This window comes from Excalfactoria chinensis, chromosome 12 (genome assembly GCF_039878825.1).
Source record: "Excalfactoria chinensis isolate bCotChi1 chromosome 12, bCotChi1.hap2, whole genome shotgun sequence".
Lineage (NCBI taxonomy): Eukaryota > Metazoa > Chordata > Aves > Galliformes > Phasianidae > Excalfactoria > Excalfactoria chinensis.
Genome location: NC_092836.1, coordinates 353,653 through 368,576, shown reverse-complemented (window position 1 = coordinate 368,576; position 14,924 = coordinate 353,653). Strand labels below are relative to the sequence as shown.

General features: G+C 53.1%; 1 protein-coding gene and 1 long non-coding RNA gene across 4 annotated transcripts in view; both read right to left on the bottom strand.

Moving 5' to 3' along the window:
* Window positions 1–7,305, bottom strand: part of PLXND1 (plexin D1) — a 64,384-nt gene extending 57,079 nt beyond the window's left edge. The window contains exon 1 of one of the 2 annotated variants that reach the window (XM_072347113.1): window positions 5,787–7,305. In XM_072347113.1, coding sequence (XP_072203214.1) covers window positions 5,787–7,085 — 1,299 coding nt within the window. In that variant the 5' untranslated portion in view covers window positions 7,086–7,305. The remainder of the gene's footprint in view (window positions 1–5,786) is intronic. The other variant, XM_072347114.1, reaches the window with a different exon arrangement.
* A 3,778-nt stretch (window positions 7,306–11,083) lies between these two features.
* Window positions 11,084–14,539, bottom strand: LOC140257840 (uncharacterized). 2 transcript variants are annotated; one of them, XR_011905131.1, is made up of 4 exons: window positions 14,439–14,539; window positions 12,559–13,326; window positions 12,365–12,458; window positions 11,084–12,079 (listed from the first exon to the last, which is right to left on the bottom strand). It is a non-coding gene; the product is annotated as an uncharacterized lncRNA (long non-coding RNA). The 2 variants fall into 2 exon arrangements; XR_011905130.1 differs by having other exon boundaries at window positions 12,365–13,326.
* Window positions 14,540–14,924: the final 385 nt, after the last annotated feature.

Genomic DNA, 14,924 nt, shown 5'->3' with positions numbered 1-14,924 from the left:
GCTTTGTCTTCAGGAACCAATTTCAAAATACCTGAGCTCCTTTCTACAGGAAGGAGTCTGGAGTGAGCAGTTTGACTGCTCGATCACCAGAGGTTACTTTTCTTTATAGATGCTGCTCACACTCAGCACTTCACATCTACAGTGCTCTGCACAGCTGTGCTGAAAAAAGCATCCATTAGGGTAACAACTTCTACCTAACATCATCAGCCTTTTCATGTGCCAGTTCAAATCTATTTCAGTCAGCAATAGCTTATAGTAAATGTTTTTCTGTATTCTAATTAGTTCTGCCAAATCAATTAAGCACTGAGATAATGAGCAGAACTCCATTTTTCTTTTACACATCTTCAGTAAAACCTGAATTCTCTTGTACTCAGCGCTGCCCCCGCTCAGAACAGCCATGCCATAAGGGACACATGCTGCTCCCAGACATGTCTTTACACTCCTGCCTGCATTTCTGGACTAAGGCAATCCAAGTAACAAGTTGCATAACTCTCATTGCGCTATAAACTTTTCTCAGCTCCTTTCTAAAGCAATAGCTTTAGCACACTCTGTGTTTCAGCAGCTCACTGTTGCTGGGATATCCAGAGATGGATCATGTCCTCCTGCAGCTCTCAGCCCATTAAATGCTGGCAGTGGCCAGCAAACAGTGGGATGAAAACCTGAGTGCTGGAGGGGTTTTCCTCCAGAAATTAGAGATATGATACAGCGTAATTATTTAAATAGAGATGAAATAAAAAGAGGAACACAAATTCTAAGTGTCCTTCAAATAGCAGTCAGGCACATACAAGCAGAACCCAGACTTTGAGGCAATGTTGCTTCTGGGTTAGAACTAAAATACCAATGCTCCAGCGCCACTAAGAACACTTGTGAGAGCAGTGACCCTCAGCTGGGGCAGCCCAGTTCCAGCAGCAGCCAAGCCCCATGAGGCTACCTCTGGTCAAGGTCATGCTGTGAAGGGTGGACAAAGTGGGACACCACAGTTCCAGCCCCCAGCACAGGTCTCTACTGGAGTCTCTATGTGCTGCCCATGTGGATGAGTCCTGCTGATGCTCAGCAGGGCCTGAGTCACAGCCACCACAGCTTTGGGATCCACAGGTCATATCAGCAGAGCATATCTTCATAGGCTCTTCCCAGTTTGGTTTAATTCAGGCACACTCAGCACACAGCATCCAGCAGAGCTGCTGCCCAGGTGTGTGACCCAACAAGACTCCTCCACTCAGAAATAAATTCTGCCACTCTCTCCAAAGTGGGATATTTCTGCTGACAGTCTGCCACCTCCCCCACTTGCTGCAAGATGTTACATTCCTGTTGAAAGGAGCAACTTTTTATTTACCAATCCAGCAATAAAAATAAAACTATAAGCAAAGCCCACTAAGAAGCACCTGGGCCAGGTCATCCCCCATCACACCCTATCCTGCAGACAGCAGCTAGGAGCTTTGGTGCTATCCATCACCTCAGTGCTGTGAGCATGTGTCAAGGGCCAGCCGTGCACCCACAGCCCTCCTGCTGGGTGGCCACAAGCGCAAGCCCACGGGACCAGGCTGTAGGTCCTACTACTGTAGGTAGTGTGAGGCAGTACTCAGGTGCTTCTAATTGATTTCTTCCAACCACTACAGGTTCCAGCCTGCCCGTGTTTGTAATAAATCACCACAGCTGGGGGCTCAGCCTTATTATATTTCGAGTGACTTGCTGGAAGAGGTCATCATTGTGACTGAAATGTCACAAGTTTGCTGTTGCTACAGGTCTAAATAGATGCCCACCAGGAGCTAGGAGGCAGGGCTAGAAATTTTTGTAGTGCCATCCACACCTACAGGTGCCACACTCACTTCTGCCCTCAGCCCCACTCATCCCCTCAGCCCAGGTCTGAGCCTGACATCCCATAAAGCTGCACAAAGCTCCATAAGGTTCTGCTCTGGCCCAAACCTCCACAGGGGCACGGAGGTCCCTTTGGCTGCAGCTGCCCAAGCCAAGGAGGCTGTGATGGAAATAGGGATGGGTGGGAAATGACTGCTCGTAAGGCATCAGCAGCAGACAGAGATCACAGCCCAGCATTGCTTTGCAGGGCTGTGTGACATCGTGCTCTGTGCAGCACCTCCACGCACAGCACCTTCTGCCAACAGCAGTGACCCACAGTGCTGCAGGAGCTCCTCTTTATTCCTAATGCACAAATTAAGTGCAAATTTTCAGCTTCCTCTCTGTGGGTAATCCTCCAGATTTCTGTGAGTAGACGGAAGGTTAGATCACATTTATTTTCATGCTTGGAATCTCTAAATTAGTATAAACCAACACTTCAAAGTGGCTCAGCTTCTATAAAGCCCAGTCCCACAGAGGCGCTGCAGTGTTTGGACACGGTAGATGCTTTGTCATATTCCCATGTGGACCTGATCTTTTTCTTTGGGAACATTTCTGTTCTGGCTTCAGTCTGCTCTCCCCTGCCTGAGCACACTGCTTGGGCAGGCCAAGGAGCCTGCCAAGGAGATGGTTTTATTTAACTACCCCTCACAGCAAAGCTCGCTGGCAGTATCTCATCAGCACACCACAGAACACTGTGCTTTATGAGCAGGCAGGATCTGACACAAAGCCACAGAGACAGAAACTCAAGAATTAGCACCGAAACATATTGTTATCTCATGCTGCCATGCTTGAGTTCTTCAGCACAGAAAACAAACAGCATTTTCAGCTTTTTTTTTTTTTTTTTTTTTTTTTTGGAGTTGCAGAGTCCAAAACATTTCCCAAGAGAGATGCAGATCCCCAAGTAGCACATCTAACCCCAAAGAGCACCACTCTGCCTCCTCTCACTGCCTCTTAGGGGACTCAGGGAGGTGTGGGGGTGCAGCAGGTCAGGCCCAACCAACAGGGTGCAGTCAGAAGCTGCTGCAGGGTTGTGGACAGGTGCTGATGGGCTTCCATGTTCCTCCTCCCTTCCAAGGCTCAGGTGGCCTGACCCAAGCCCCCAGCCGTGCAGCAGCTTTACTTGTATCAGTTCACACAGGGGTCCATGTAGCCACATGTTAGAGACCAGCACACTTTGATACACACTTCATCACAAGGAGCTATTTCTGTTGTGAGAAAGCAACCCCAGAGCTTATCCACTCACTCTTGGTGCAGTGGGAATACAACCTTCACTGAGGCACCTTCGTTCCCCAGAGCTGCTGCTGCCATTCACCAGTCACAGACTTTTCGGTGGTGCTCCCTGAGAGCCACCCCGGACAGAGCCCTGCAGAGCCACTGCAGCACTCTCACCATCAGCCCCAGCTGCACCGGGCAGGGTGCTGCGGGAGAGGAGCATTCAGTGAGACAGAACTGCACACGGGGGGGCAATGATTTTCCTTTCACACAGCATTATGCCTAACAGCTGTGCTCCTATATGTACCAACTGGCTACTTCAGGCCAATGCCTATCCAGAATTAATCGGGCCATCATTAGATTTTTATTTTTATTTATTTATTTATTTTCCCAGAAGGAGCTTAAAACCCAACCAACCAGACTTCAGGAAGAGCTAATGAACCGCAGTCCTGATAACAGCGCAGCACCTGTCAGTAACGCACAAAGGAAAATTGGGAACCTACTCATGGGCAGAAAAGCAGTGCTCACAAAGGGAGGGCAGCAGGATGTGCCTCCGCACCACCGGAACAAACAGGCTTTAGAACATTTCCCTGCTGCATTCCCAGGGCTGGAACACAAAATGTATCAGAGTACCTCCTTGTTTTCAAGGTAGAAATGTTACATTTTTGCACCACAAAGAAACACTACAACTCTGGACACTGCCGCTCTAGGGCTTGAAAATAAAAACAGCTTGTTAAATGATGGCAATTCTAATGAGTAAGGAAAAGGCAAGAGGAAAAAAAAAAGGCAAAACAAGTGAAGGGTAGTCCCTGTGCTTGGTTAGAAGGCTTAGTCAGCAGTTTTAGAGGAATATGCTTCAAATAACTAGAAAGCATAGAAATATTAGGTGTGAACAAATATTAATAGTATGCCTCACTTATATTTGACTTCAAAGGCTCTCAAAGTAGTTTTACAAATGTAATGTTCCATTCTATGTGAGTCAGGCTTCTGAATAAGAGTAACAAATACAGGAGTATGCCTCAAATCAGGAGACATGGGCATATGGTGACATGACTGCTCAGGGACAGCAACACCACACTAGTGCCAGTGAGGACCAGAGCCCACCTTCCCTGCCCAACAGCCCTGCTGTTGTCTCCACGTGAACAAACTTCCTTGCAGCCTGACCTTACTGCAGAGCTGCAGCCAGCAGATGTCTGCTGGCTTCTAGAGGACTGGAAGCTCAGCACTTTCCACCATGCTCCTCCAGCCTGCGCACAGCCCTCCCAGAACAGACCTCACCAGCACGCTGCCTCTATCCTCCAGGTCATCCTCAGCTCACAGGGAGCTTTGGTGGGAAGCAACCACGAGCACACCTCAGGACAGCAGCATGGGACAGTCCCGGGGATGGAGAAAATCCTCATTTCATTGCTGAATCTCTTGGGAATGAGCTGTTTGAATACCTCACTTGGTATCATAAACGTTCGTATGTTGGAGTTATTTTCCACACTAAACAAAATTTAGAAAAATACATTTGTTTCCTGACCATGCATGAGTGCAGAGGAAGCTCTGGGGAACTGGGTGTCTCTGCCACTGAGGTTCAGTTAAAACTGAGCCACTACCTCCGCAGAGTTCCCACCTCCTCTCAGCCCATCTGATGGAACCACCACAGCCAGGCATGGTGCTGAGCTCAGGCTGCAGACTCTGAGCTTCAGCCACAGCCAGCAAGACCCGTGAGTGTCTTCTGACCTATGAATGGGATTCCTGACTGCCTGTGACTCCTTGGAGAGCCGTGACCATGCAAGGACTTGGAGACCAAGTCCTAGCGGTAGGAACTCAGAAGACAGGACAGCTCTGGGACTCCCTGGCTGTCAGGCAGCTTGTAGTTTGCCACCAGGAAAAAACTACCCAACTTTGCCAGACCAGGTCCACGAACCAGTGCATTAAAACTACGTATTTTAACACAGCATGGAGATGCCACACTAAACACTTTGGTTACCATGGGAAACCTTTCTCTTTGCCACTAGCGTTCTCAAGGAAGCCTCAGCCCAAACATTCGATCTTGCTTTTGAAACCAAACAGATGTTTTTAAGATCTTTGATGGAGCTGATTTATGCATCCTTCCCAGAGGGCGGGAAAAATGCAGCGTTAAAACAGTTTTTTTTCCTCTCTTCCCCACGCCCCCCTCCCAAAACATTATACATCCTTAGTGAAAGGGAAAACAGACATCTTTACCCGGCCTTAACGTTTTCGTTCACTCGGTAACAAATCGTGGCAACAGCAAACTTTTACCCCATTCGAAGCACGGCCGTCGGTACGCGCACTGCCCCGCGCAGGGCCGTCCCGTGGGAAAGGAGCGGCTTCTGCTGGCGGCGCTCCGCGATCCGCATCCCAGCCGCGCAGCGCCGTGAGTCACCACGCGTCCGTCCGCTGGGGACGAGGACCGTGGGAATCAACCCTCCCCCCGCTCAGCGGCCGGAGCCGCGCCGCGCACACTTTCTCCTCTTCAGCGCGAACTCGGGTTACGGGAGGAAAGAGCCCTCCCGGCTCGGACGCAGCCACAGGGGCGTCCAGCAGCGGCGGGGCCCGACAGGACTGGTGGGGCCGCTGCCCCCCAAGTCGCAGGCGGACGGACGACAGCAGAGAAGCACGCGGCGTCTCGCAGCCCGGCCCGTCCCAACCCGTCCCGCCTCAACCCGTCCCGCATCCCGCCCGGTGCCGGCAGGTGCCCGCGCAGCCCCCACCTGGATGTTCCTCTTCTCGCAGGCGGGCCCGGTGCCCTGCACCACGCTGTCCAGCACCGCCACCATTCCCGCGGCCGGGCTCACGAAGCACGAGTTGCGGGCGGCGCGGATCGTCTCCTCAATCTCGGCGAAGCGGAAGACGCAGAGAGCGGAGTGCGGCCGCCCGCCGCCCGCCCCGACGCGCTCGAAGACGCCGAAGAGCAGCTCCTCCTCGGCGGGACCCCCCCAGGCGGCCCGCGCCGGGAACACAGACACGAGGCGCGTGAAGGCGTCGGCGGCGCCGCCGCAGCGCAGCCCCAGCTGGATGTAGGACTCGGTCAGCTTCTTAGGCTCGCCGCTGCCGTTGAGCGTGGCCTCAGCCGCGTCGCCCAGGCAGATGCGGGCCAGCAGGCTGTGCGAAGGGCTCTCCTTATCGGCCGCGTTGGCCTCGCTGTTGAGCGCCAGGTAGGCGTAGGGGCGGCGGGAGCGCTGCAGGAAGGCGCGGACGAAGCTGAGCTTGTGGCGAGCCTTGGCTCCCTGCTTGATCTTGAAGATGTTGTCGTCGGAGGGGTTGATGTCGAAGGTGAAGAGCTTGGCCAGATCGCCGCGCGCGTTGAGGGCGCGGATGGCGATCTCCGGCGTGTTCTCGAAGCGGTGGTCCTCTAGGCTGCTGTTGCGGGGGAAGAAGGGGCTGCCAAAGCCCGTGTAGGTGGCGGCCACCAGCAAGCGCGCGCCCCCCCCGCCGCCGCCGCCGCCCCGGCGCAGCAGCAGCCCCACGGTGGAGGCGTTGGGATGGTTGGCGGCCACGTTCAGCATGCTGGGGAACACGGCCAGCGGGTCGCTTCCGCCCGGCGGGAAGCGCACGGCCACGGCCGAGATGTTGGCCATGCTGCGGAGCTGGCAGAGGCCCTGGTAGATGGAGCCGCAGACGACGAGCACGCCCTGCTCGGGATCGGGTTGCAGGATCTTGTTGTAGTTGTTGGTGAGCACCTTGGGGTGCTCGCAGGAGGCCTGCGGCAGCTGCGGCGCGTGGCACAGCGGGCTGTCCAGCACCGGCCCCACGGCCGCCTCCGCCTGCAGCGCCAGCTCGCCCCCCGACAGCTGGAAGAGGCGGTTGACCGCCGCCAGGTAGACGCGAGAGCCGGGGCCGTCTAGCGCGAAGTTGTTGGTGGGCGTGGGCGAGAGGAATTTGCGCTGCACCTCCAGGCCGGCGGCGCCGCCGGGCAGCAGCGGCAGCAGCAGCAGCAGCGGCGGCAGCAGCAGCGCGAGGGGCTGCGGCTCAGCGCTCGCCGCCGGATCCATCCCCGTCCCCGCGCCCATCCCGCCGCGCCGCACACTGCATGAGCCCGCGGCGAGCGGCGGGAGGGGCCGGGCCGCTTCCTGCGGGGGCAGCACGCCCGCCGCCGAGCGACGCCCGCGGGAAGTGGCGGCCGCGGTGGTGCGCGGCGGGGCGCGCTCACGGCCGCACCTCCCTCCCTCCGCCCGCCCCCGTCTCCGCCCTTCTTGGCGTTCCTCGCTTCTTTCTTATTTGGGGTTCGTCATGTGAACATGATTAAGTTGCGGATGTTTTCCCCGCGCCGCGGGTCGTCTCCGCACCGGGTAGGGGCACAGACGCGGTGACCCTCCGCCTTGGGAGCGGCTCTTCTCTGTTTTTCGCACCTTTTTTCCATCCGTTTTCGCACTGGATGGGCGGAAGGCTTTAGAGGGGCGATGGGAGGCAGCCCCTGTTCCCAACGGCGCGTCGAGCGGGAGGAGACAGCCGGGGGCTGTCGGTCCCGTCCCATCCGGGCTGCCTGGGGGCAGGGGAGCCCAGTAGGGAAGCGGGACCCCGGCAAGCCGCCGCTGCCCCCGTTCGGTTCGGTCTTGCCGGCAGCCACCGCGGGGAGAGCCGCCTCACCGCCGGGGGAAGTTTTGCCCGCGCGTTGCCAAACACGAGAGTTCAGAATAGGACCGTGCATCTCCTCTGCCCTCCATCGGGCTCTTTTTCAACTGTGTGAAGAGAAAAGGAGAAAGAGGCTTTAATATTCCTGAATTCCACCCACTGAAAACCCATAGCGGGAGAAACGGCTCCGAGATAGCGCAGCCTCTGACCCACCCTTCCTTATCGCTGTGGGAACGCTCTGCTTGGGCGGCTGAAGGCCTAAAGCTGCATCTCCGCGACTCTGTCCTAGGCTGGGATGCTCGGAGCCGGAGGGGCCCGGCAGAGAGCCCTTGGGGCGGGAGGACCGGGGGCCGCGGCAGGCATCTGCCCGGGGTGCTCGTCTCCTTGTAGGTCGGAAACGAGCGGGGCACCACACGGAGGGACCGAGGCTCCTCGGGTGGCACGGACGGCTGGGGGGGCACAGGTTGGTGCCGCCGTACCCCGACGTGGGTCGCTGCACCCCGCGGGCGCTTGGAGCAGTAATAGCTGCGAGTACGAATCCTCTTCCGATCGCAGCGCCCGCGGAATGCTAAGCAAAGGAACGCCGAGGGGAACGCTGTGGTTTTGCTTTCGCCATACGGCGACAGCTGTACCGCTGTTATGGCACAGGTAACCCTGCAGCAGGGGCTTCTCGCCTCCCACAAACAGCCGGCAGCGTTTAACGCAGGGCTGGCAAACTGAAGCTCCGTTTGGCGAGGAGCGATCTCCATCCTGCCGTCCTCATGGTGCTTATTTCCATTTATACAAAACACGTTAGCAAAGCTGATGGGGATTCTGCGCTACTTCTGTTCTGGAGAGGAAAATCCTCTGTTGTTGTCTAATCTCATTTCTACACCTGCCAATTTCCTTCACCCCCTTCCTGTCCTCCTTGCCCTCGTCAGAGCACTCATTAATACACAGCTGCCTCAGCTATGCCGTGTCCACCAAAAATGTGTATTAAATTAAATGCTGTGCTTTCACCCTATCTAACCCATTGTCTCTGCTGATCATGTCATTAATTAGTAGAGTTATTAGCTAGTTGTGAATGTGGGGCTCCCGCTTGTTTGGTCTCTTTAAAACTACAAGTTAGCAGTATTTAAATGTGATTGTGTCTTTAATTACATAGAAATAAACCTCCATGATCCCAAAACCTTAATCTGCCTATTTTAGGATTCCTTATGGCTGCTTATCCTGATAGTAGAGCATCTTCCATGAGAAATTGGCCTTTTAAAGCACATCAAATTACGTTCCACATTACAGTCACTAATCACACACACACACACACACACACGTAGGCCAAAGAGCACAGAGAAATGTGTGACTTGCCCAAGATATCCAGCCCTGCCTTTGTCAGAGAGAAATCCCCCAGGAGTCCCAGTGCCAATTTCCTCTGCTGAGCTGTTATCTATACTGATACAATTAAAGCCCAAATATTTGTGGTATTGAAGGGTTGTTTAACAAAGACTTCTTTGCTGTTAGGAAACAATCCTCTGGTAAGATGCTTTGAGAGGAATATTTTCAAGAAATGATTTTCCATCCTATTATCTGGGCTGTTAGTTAGGAGTATTTCAGGGCAATGCTCCTAATGGAGTAAAGGGTTTGCATCTTTCACACACACTTCTCGCTGTTTGGTGGTTTTTTTTTTTGTTTTTTTTTTTTTTGCTGCTGTTATTGTTCAGGAAGGGAAAGAAAAATGTCACAATTGAACCTCTGCTGCCTGCAGACCATCACCCCTGAGTCCCCTCCCATGCCACCCCTGTGCAGGTCCAAAGATAACAGCTTTCAGCTGTCTCTGCGGGGGAGAGGGCCTGCATGCATCAGAACTCAAAAACACTTGAATTATTAATAAATATATTTACACCAGAACAGTTTTCCTTTAGGGGAAACACGAGGTAGTCATGCAATTACTCAGGTTCTATTGACTCAACACTGACAAAAAAAGGGATCTGAGCACTTTAACACGGACCATGAATACCTATATATGTGATGGAGTTTTCCTGCAGGGTAACTGCCCATGGATCTGGAGGAGAGCTGCACGTGATGAGCAGGGTCACATGCAGCAACTGAGAGCTGAGCCCAGTATGGGCACGTGGGGACCGCTTGGGTCGGGATATACACCACTCTGGGTCAGGCAGTATTTGGTTCTTCTGAGCTCCCTTCTTCTGGGCCTCTGAATGAAGCTTTGGTTCATTTTCAAAATGATGGCAGGCAGGATTCACCAACATTCAGCAGACATTTGTTGTGAGTCCCTTTTGGTCACTCGCTTTGTGTTATGCTGTAATGCTAGAATGTGATGGAAAATACAGCAGAAATAACAGAGCCATACAATCCTAGGCTGCAGCAAATGAGGACAAGCTTAAATACAACAACTGCAGTTGTTATTAAAAACCACATTGATATTAAAAACAAACAAACAAACAAAAACGCTTTCCTTTAAAGGGCCTCAGACATACAGAGATCTCCAATGATCCACCTCCACTACCAACCCTTAAGCGAGGGCTGGGAAGGAGTGGATCCTGGCTCCATCCTTTCCATCACTTGGGTACACTGCATGCACCTGAGCTGCCCTGGGCTAGCCCTGCCTTCCACCAGGTGCTTCATCACTGCTTCAGGCCATGACTTAGCATTTCCACTACCCTTTGCTTTTTAAATACATAATGATGGGAAACCACCATTGGATAGATGTATTGGGTCATAACAGGGACACAGCATATGCACTGCTCTCACCCTAAAGGCTGCAGGAGGAACTGAGGTGAGGCTGGTGGCTGTGGGCAAGATAGGGCTACACTGGTGCCATGCACCAAGGGAACCAAAGGGGATCAGAGATGCACTTAGACATAGAACTCACTGCCTGCTCTAGAACAGCCCTAATCACCTGGTGCTCACCAGCCCTGCCTTCCTTACCAGCCTGGTGTTAGTGCCTACTGGCACTGAGCTGGATGCAGCAGCAGAATGCTCAGACACACCTCAGGGCACTCCGAAACAACGAGTGTGGAAACAAGCTGGCTGGCAAGGCTTAATATGTTTTTGGATGAGTGTGGACTGAGCCCCTGTTTTGTTGTTACTGATCTATATTGCAGGCACCATATTGAAGCTCACGGAGGTTAGGCAGTCATTGCTACTGATTCAGCATTCAGGGTTCTGCTAGGTGCTCAGCAGAAAGATTCAGGCACGGTCCTTTCCCAAACATCCATTTGGCACAAGCAGTGGTGCGGGCTGAGGCTCCGCTGCAGATGGCTGCAGCAGGAATGGCACTTGTGTGCTCTGCTGCCACTGTAGCCACTAGCCTGAGTGAGGGCAGGAGAGATTTATGGGATGCACTGTGCCTTCTGAGCAGAATCATGCTTTTTTTCCCCAGCCCTCTTGGTTTTCAAAGATGAACTTTTCCCAGAGTAATATAGAGCTGAGTACGTAACACAGCCATAACCTTGTCGGCAGCACGGCGGCTGGCTGACATCATGAGGCATTTGCCTCCAGAGATAGCTGTGCACAGAGCCCGGAGCACAAGGAGGTCCCCCCCGTGTAAGTGATGGATTTGGCGCTGGTGAAAGTTCATACACACATAATGACGGGATCCTCCAGACAAAGAGGTTTGTCAAAAAGGCAATAAAAAAAAGTCTGTTTTCTGCAGGTTGTACACTCAGAAGAATGGACACACACTGTGAGTGGAGCGGAGTTTTGGTTGTACAGGTGGGGCTGTACAGGACGCAGAAGTCCCAGGCTCCTCCCTTCTGCAGGCCCACCTGTAACGTGCTGCATGCCTTCTGTCCTTGCTCTGAAGGCTCAGAACTGCGCTCGCTGCCCGCAGTTCGCACCCACTTTGGCTGGAGAAACGGCCATGGGCCTAGATGCACTTCCGGCTGCGCTCCGCGAGGGGTTTCGCGGTGGCTGGCGGTGGTGACGCCCCTCCGGCCTCAGCCGGACCCCCTACCCGCCCCTCGGCACTGCGCGCTGCTGCCGCCGGAGCCAGCCCGGGGCGCGGGCGCTGCTCGGCTCAGATGGGCCGGGGGCAGTCCCGGTGTTGGCAGCCCGGTGCCGCGGCAGAGCCGGATCGCGCCGGGCCGCCAGCCCAGCCCTGCTGCTTCTGACCGAGTTCCAGCAGCGTGGGTTGCAGCGCTTCGCTCTCAGCAGAGAAAGCGAGCGCAACGTAAAGCAGAGCACCCCCGCGTGGGGTTCGCGGTGAGGGCTGGGCTGACTGCTCCGAACAAAGCGCGGCAGAGCCGGGATCGGGCCTCGTTTGTACGCGGGGCTTGTGGTGCCAGCCCTGCCCGCTCTGCCCAGCAGCCACAGCCAGAGCCCGCAGGAACCTTTTACTTCTGAAGGCAGAGGGTCGTGCCGCGCTGCTAGCAGTATGCTAACTTTGCAGCGAGAAGTTGCTCAATATGCGCTCTGGCAGACAGGCCACCGCTCCCCGCTAATGAAAACAAAAGGGAAGGGAGGAAGGCTTACAACACAATTGCTTTCAATTAGAGGAAATATCTATTGCCAAAATATGTCAGTGGGATTTGACAGACTGCATTTCTCACTGTGTACTACCGAAGGGCCAGTTGCACTACAATGCACCTTAAACTTAATAAATAGTTCTAAACTTAATAGGGATTTAAGTCCTTCCCCTCTTTCCCACAGTATAACCATCAGGCTGTAAATTCATTATTGCAGTCTGCACTCCCCTTTGTTAATTCAAAGAAATCTGACTTACCTTAGTAACTTCAGTGCTGTTCTCTCCCATGCTTGCAGTTCTCATTCAGGATTCAGCATTTGATTATTTCATTATGTGCTTTTAAACTAAAGGACTGAAAAAGTGTTTAACTGAACAAATACAATTTGCTTCTCACACCCTAGTGCAAACCCAAGCATTTTGATTAAAATCTCACACTGCTTTAAGGGATGTACCATGTCACTGAGCTCTGAGTCAACTCCATTTGCTGTGTCCCACTCCCCGCATCTCTGCTCTCCATTGTGCATCATAGAACGGATCCCAGAGAGCCCCACCTGGCCCTACAGCCCAGCCAGAAGCAGAGCCCACCTTCTGGTGGCACCGTGCAGCTGCAGCAGGCCCTGCATTGAGCTCAGCACAGCCATCGCTGCACCACTGCCCAGCAGCTGCTGCAGGACCCAGGACTCTGTAAATCCAAGCACTCCTGTGAGTTCAGCACCATCTTATAAGTTGTTCTAGCTGTGGGTTAGGCCCCCAGCCCTCGCCTGTCCAACCCCAGGCACAGTCCCATAGGTCCTGCACCCAGCTGTAACACTGCTCACTGCTCTGCTAACCTGGTCCCCCGCCCCCTCTCATCAGCCAGCTCCAGCTGAGAGCCCTATTCAGATCACCTGATAGCAACACCTAAGTAACTCACCCCTTCAGTGAATATCACAGTTTGATGTATACTGGGCTCATCATCACCTCTAACCCCGATCCTGCCGAGGCCCAGCTGGCATTACCTCCAGCCTTGATCACAACCTCCAGTACACCGACCTTCACCCAGCACTGTGCCTGAGATTCTCACCAGCCAATCACCACCTGCCAGACCCTGCCCTACACACTGTCTGGACTCAAACTCTGCCCAGAAGGTGCCCAGGTCGCACTGTATAAGGGCAAACAACACCAAGATGTTCTCCCAAGGGGCTGATCAGGTCCTGCAGTCCTCTCACCATGGCCTGATGCTGGAATAGAGACATGGGGTAACTCATTAACATAGTTACAAATCACTCATCTACTACTTTTTACTAGGGAACCTAAATCACTTCCGTACCTGTATCTTGCAGAGGCCTATTCTGCAACTCTGAGATAAATATGTGGCATGTGGACACCAGCAGCATGTGTTTGTCAGTGACACTGATAGCTGTCTGTCATTACAGTGCCACCAGTGGGGTGTCATCTGGTGGTGTATATTTTCTGACATAATGTAAACCGTGCAACCTCATTCTTGAAATTTCCTGGGTGGCCCCAGCAGTCTCAGAAGTTTACACATTTCTTACATGCAGTCAACACATCCATTAATCTTAAAGATAAGCCGAAAAGTGTCACATGTACATAATGTACACATTTACACCTTAAAAAACAACAACAACAAAACACATGCAAATAGACATTTAAAGTGTCAGCAAGTCCTGCGTTGGATCAGGTGTAGCATTTTGGACTTTGTAGCAGAAAAGCTCTAAGATCAAGAGCTCTCAGGGGTTTCAGGCTGCAGAGAGACAGTGTCTACTATGCATGCCCATATGCACAAACATGAATTTGTGTGCGAGCCCACTACAAAAATCAATCTTGTAAAATATGAACATTTGAAAATGGAATAGCAATGGAAACATCCACACAACTCTAGGTAATAATGAAAACAGCTTTGTTTTTGGCTTACTGGGGTAGCCTGGCAGAATGGGCACTTTACTGCTTTACCCACCAATGACTGCAGCCCCGAGCCTGCACAGAAGCAATGGTACAGCAAAGAGATGGGGCAACCTGCTGGTACAGCTGGGAAATGGAAAACGAAAGGCAGAGACACAGCCTAAATAATTAAAATCACGTTTCAAAACTCACTCTTCTTTATAATGTAAACACCATGCAGATAGAAACCGGAGTATTTCTGTCACCTGAACATCAGCTACTCTATCTCTCCAGCTAAACAGTGATATTTTGCTACTTTCACATCCTAATATCCCATTGTACATATTTCAGGTATATTTCAGGGGCTGCGGTTGCCATGGGACACCCCTTTCTCAGTATTTCTACCCCCAGGAGAACAGAATGAATCACACAAACAACACTGCCATCCTACCTGGGCTTAGTGCAAGCAATACAGTTGCTTACATTGGGGTGCAGAGCAGTGGCTTTATTGCATTGCAGCCTGCTTACCCCTGGGAGGGTTACTGAAACGGCAACAACCCTTAACATCATGGAGTTCACCTAGGGCGATCGCCCTTGTTATTGGGTGCTCATCATTACTAATGAGCTGCAGGTTCTGGCTCTGTGCTGGAGGTGGCAGCACCTGGTGCGGGTGGTACGGATCTTTGATCTGGAGGACCAGCACAAACCCATTTTTCTGATACTGTCGGGCCAGGTTTGGAGTCTGGCAGCTTCTGCATCCCCCTGCAGCGCTGCAGCACAGCCAGCTGCATAGCACTGACTGGGCAGGATGCGCCCTCGCTTCTGCTGGAGCCTCAGCCAGCAGCTGGCAGGGTGGGTTGGGGCAGGAACATCCAGCCTTGTTCCTGCCTCGGGAGCCTCTGGTACGCACTGCAGATGGCACATGTTAGGCTCCCAC